Source organism: Rhinopithecus bieti, unplaced genomic scaffold, assembly GCF_001698545.2.
Source record: "Rhinopithecus bieti isolate Rb0 unplaced genomic scaffold, ASM169854v2 scaffold_110, whole genome shotgun sequence".
In the NCBI taxonomy this organism is placed as follows: Eukaryota; Metazoa; Chordata; class Mammalia; order Primates; family Cercopithecidae; genus Rhinopithecus; species Rhinopithecus bieti.
Genome location: NW_016803311.1, coordinates 2565594 through 2568286, shown reverse-complemented (window position 1 = coordinate 2568286; position 2693 = coordinate 2565594). Strand labels below are relative to the sequence as shown.

At 38.2% G+C, this 2693-nt stretch overlaps 1 protein-coding gene across 3 annotated transcripts in view; it reads left to right on the top strand.

Annotated features, from left to right (window-relative positions):
* The window catches only part of ERP27 (endoplasmic reticulum protein 27), a 28556-nt gene extending 26063 nt beyond the window's left edge, over window positions 1-2493 (top strand). For all 3 annotated transcript variants that reach the window (XM_017873638.1, XM_017873647.1, XM_017873642.1), the window contains 2 exons: window positions 866-1063; window positions 1771-2493. In XM_017873638.1, coding sequence (XP_017729127.1) covers window positions 866-1063; window positions 1771-1818 — 246 coding nt within the window. In that variant the 3' untranslated portion in view covers window positions 1819-2493. The remainder of the gene's footprint in view (window positions 1-865; window positions 1064-1770) is intronic.
* The last annotated feature ends 200 nt before the right edge of the window (window positions 2494-2693 follow it).

The window sequence follows — 2693 nt, the reverse complement described above, 5'->3', positions numbered from 1 at the left end:
GAGTTTTTATGGTTTTAGGTCTAACATTTAAGTCTCTAATCCATCTTGAATTAATTTTCATATAAGGAGTAAGGAAAGGATCCAGTTTCAGCTTTCTACTTATGGCTAGCCAATTTTCCCAGCACCATTTATTAAATAGGGAATCCTTTACCCATTTCTTGTTTTTGTCAGGTTTGTCAAAAAGCAGACGGCTGTGGATGTGGGATATTATTTCTGAGGGCTCTGTTCTGTTCCATTGGTCTATATCTCTGTTTTGGTACAAGTACCATGATGTTTTGGTTACTGTAGCCTTGTAGTGTAGTTTGAAGTCAGGTAGCGTGATGCCTCCAGCTTTGTTCTTTTGGCTTAGGATTGTCTTGGCAATGTGGGGTCTTTTTTGGTTCCATATGAACTTTAAAGCAATTTTTTCCAATTCTGTGAAGAAAGTCATCCAATGGGGATTGCATTCTTAATGGGGATTCTATTCTTAATGGTGATGGCATTGAATCTATAAATTACCTTGGGCAGTAGGGCCATTTTCACAGTATTGATTCTTCCTATCCAAGAGCATGGTATGTTCTTCCATTTGTTTCTATCCTCTTTTATTTCACTGGTAGCTCCCACTTATAAGTGGGAACATGAGATATTTGGTTTTCTCTTCCTGTGTTAGTTTGCTAAGGATAATAGACTCCCGCCCCATCCATGTTCCCACAAAAGACATGATTTCATTCTTTATTATGGCTGCAAAAAATTTATTTTAACTCAAGATTTCAATTGCATGGTGCAGACCATAAATTCAATCAGTGTAAGCCGTAACAATTACAAGGTATCTCTTTATCCACGGACCTCAGATAAAACTTTTTCTTTCACACTTCCCCAACTGCAGATTCTCTTTATTCTGGTGGACAGTGGTAGGAAAGAAAATGGGAAGGTGATATCATTTTTCAAATTAAAGAAGTCTCAACTGCCAGCTTTGGCAATTTACCGGACTCTAGATGATGAGTGGGATACACTACCCACAGTAGAAGTTTCCATAGAGCGTGTGCAAAACTTTTGTGATGGATTCCTAAGTGGAAAATTGTTGGTAAGTGTGAGACTGCAGGTAAAACAAATTGTTTTCCTTCTATGTCCCTTTTATTTCCTGTTGAATAAGAATTCTTTGGGCTCAGAGAGGGAGGAGACCCAAACGTTGGCTAATGGATACCAAGTGCAGCTAGATAGGAGGAATATCTGGTGTTCTGTAGCACTACAAGGTGGCTGTAATTAAGAACAATTTATTATACATTTTCAAATAGCTAGAAGATTAGATTTTGAATGTTTCCAACACAAAGAAATGATAAATATTTGAGGCAATGGATATGCTAATTGTCCTGATTTGATCATTAAACATTGTACACATGTATAGAAATATCAGTCTATACCCCATAAAACATAACTATTGTGTCAATTAAAACAAAATAAAAGCAAAACAATTAAAGTTAAAAAAATTATTTGAGCTCTACTAGATTTGATTAAAAGCAAAAGTCTATGAGGATATAGTGGCAAGAGTCAGGATGCTTGTTAGGGTATAGCCGTGAGACACGAACTAGAAAAGCAAGTTTGGAAAGGGCTTGCATATTCAGAGGCTGAATTTTGGACTTCAGCATTTAGTTTAAAGTATTAATGGGCAACAAATCAAATTTCATATAAAAGGGTTCATGAGATAAAAATTAAAGATGGATTTAGGACTTCCAGGAGTAATTAAACAGCTCAGTTTACTAATCTAAATATCATTGTTATAATGTTTTCCAGAAAGAAAATCATGAATCAGAAGAAAAGACTCCAAAGGTGGAACTCTGACTTCTCCTTGGTGCTGCATATGACCAAGTACCTACTTTACGCAAAATAAAAAGGCACAACTCAGATCTCAGAGACACTAAACAACAGGATCACCAGGCCTGCCAACCACACACACACGCGCGCGCGCGCACACACACACACACAGAGCTTCATTTCCTTTCTTAAAATCTCACTTTCTCTTCTTCCTTCTTTTAAATGTCCTATCCTCACTCCCTACCCAATGTCCTTACTATTGTGCATTCATCCTCTGAAAAACCCATCCATAACACACCTACATCAAGGCTTTAAGAGACTCACTGTGATGCCTCTATGAAGGAGAGGCATTCCTAGAGAAAGACTGTTCCAATTTGTATTTAACATCAAGTTTGTGTACTGCACATGACTTACACACAACATAGTTTGTGCTCTTTTAAGGTTACCTAAGGGTTGAAACTCTACCTTCTTTCATAAGCACATGTCCGTCTCTGACTCAGGATCAAAAACCAAAGGATGGTTTTAAACACCTTTCTGAAATTGTCTTTTTGCCAGAAGTTAAAAGCTGTCTCAAAGTCTCTGAACTCAGCAGAAATAGACCATGTGAAAACTCCATGCTTGGTTGGCATCTCCAACTCCCCATGTAAATCAACAACCTGCATAATAAACAAAAGGCAATCATGTTATAGGAAAAGACTGGCATCTCTTTGTAGGCCAAACCTTTTGTAAATACCCAGCTGCCCAACTAAGCAGCATGTTCCTCACTCTGCAGTGCCCACTGTTTAGTGTCGGGCCATAAGCCACTAACATGTTATTGTTCACGCTGTGGGTGGGATGGGTGGAAAATAGAGACCATCCTGCATAAGGATTGGAACAAATGTGGCAACGGAGCTAGGAAGCAA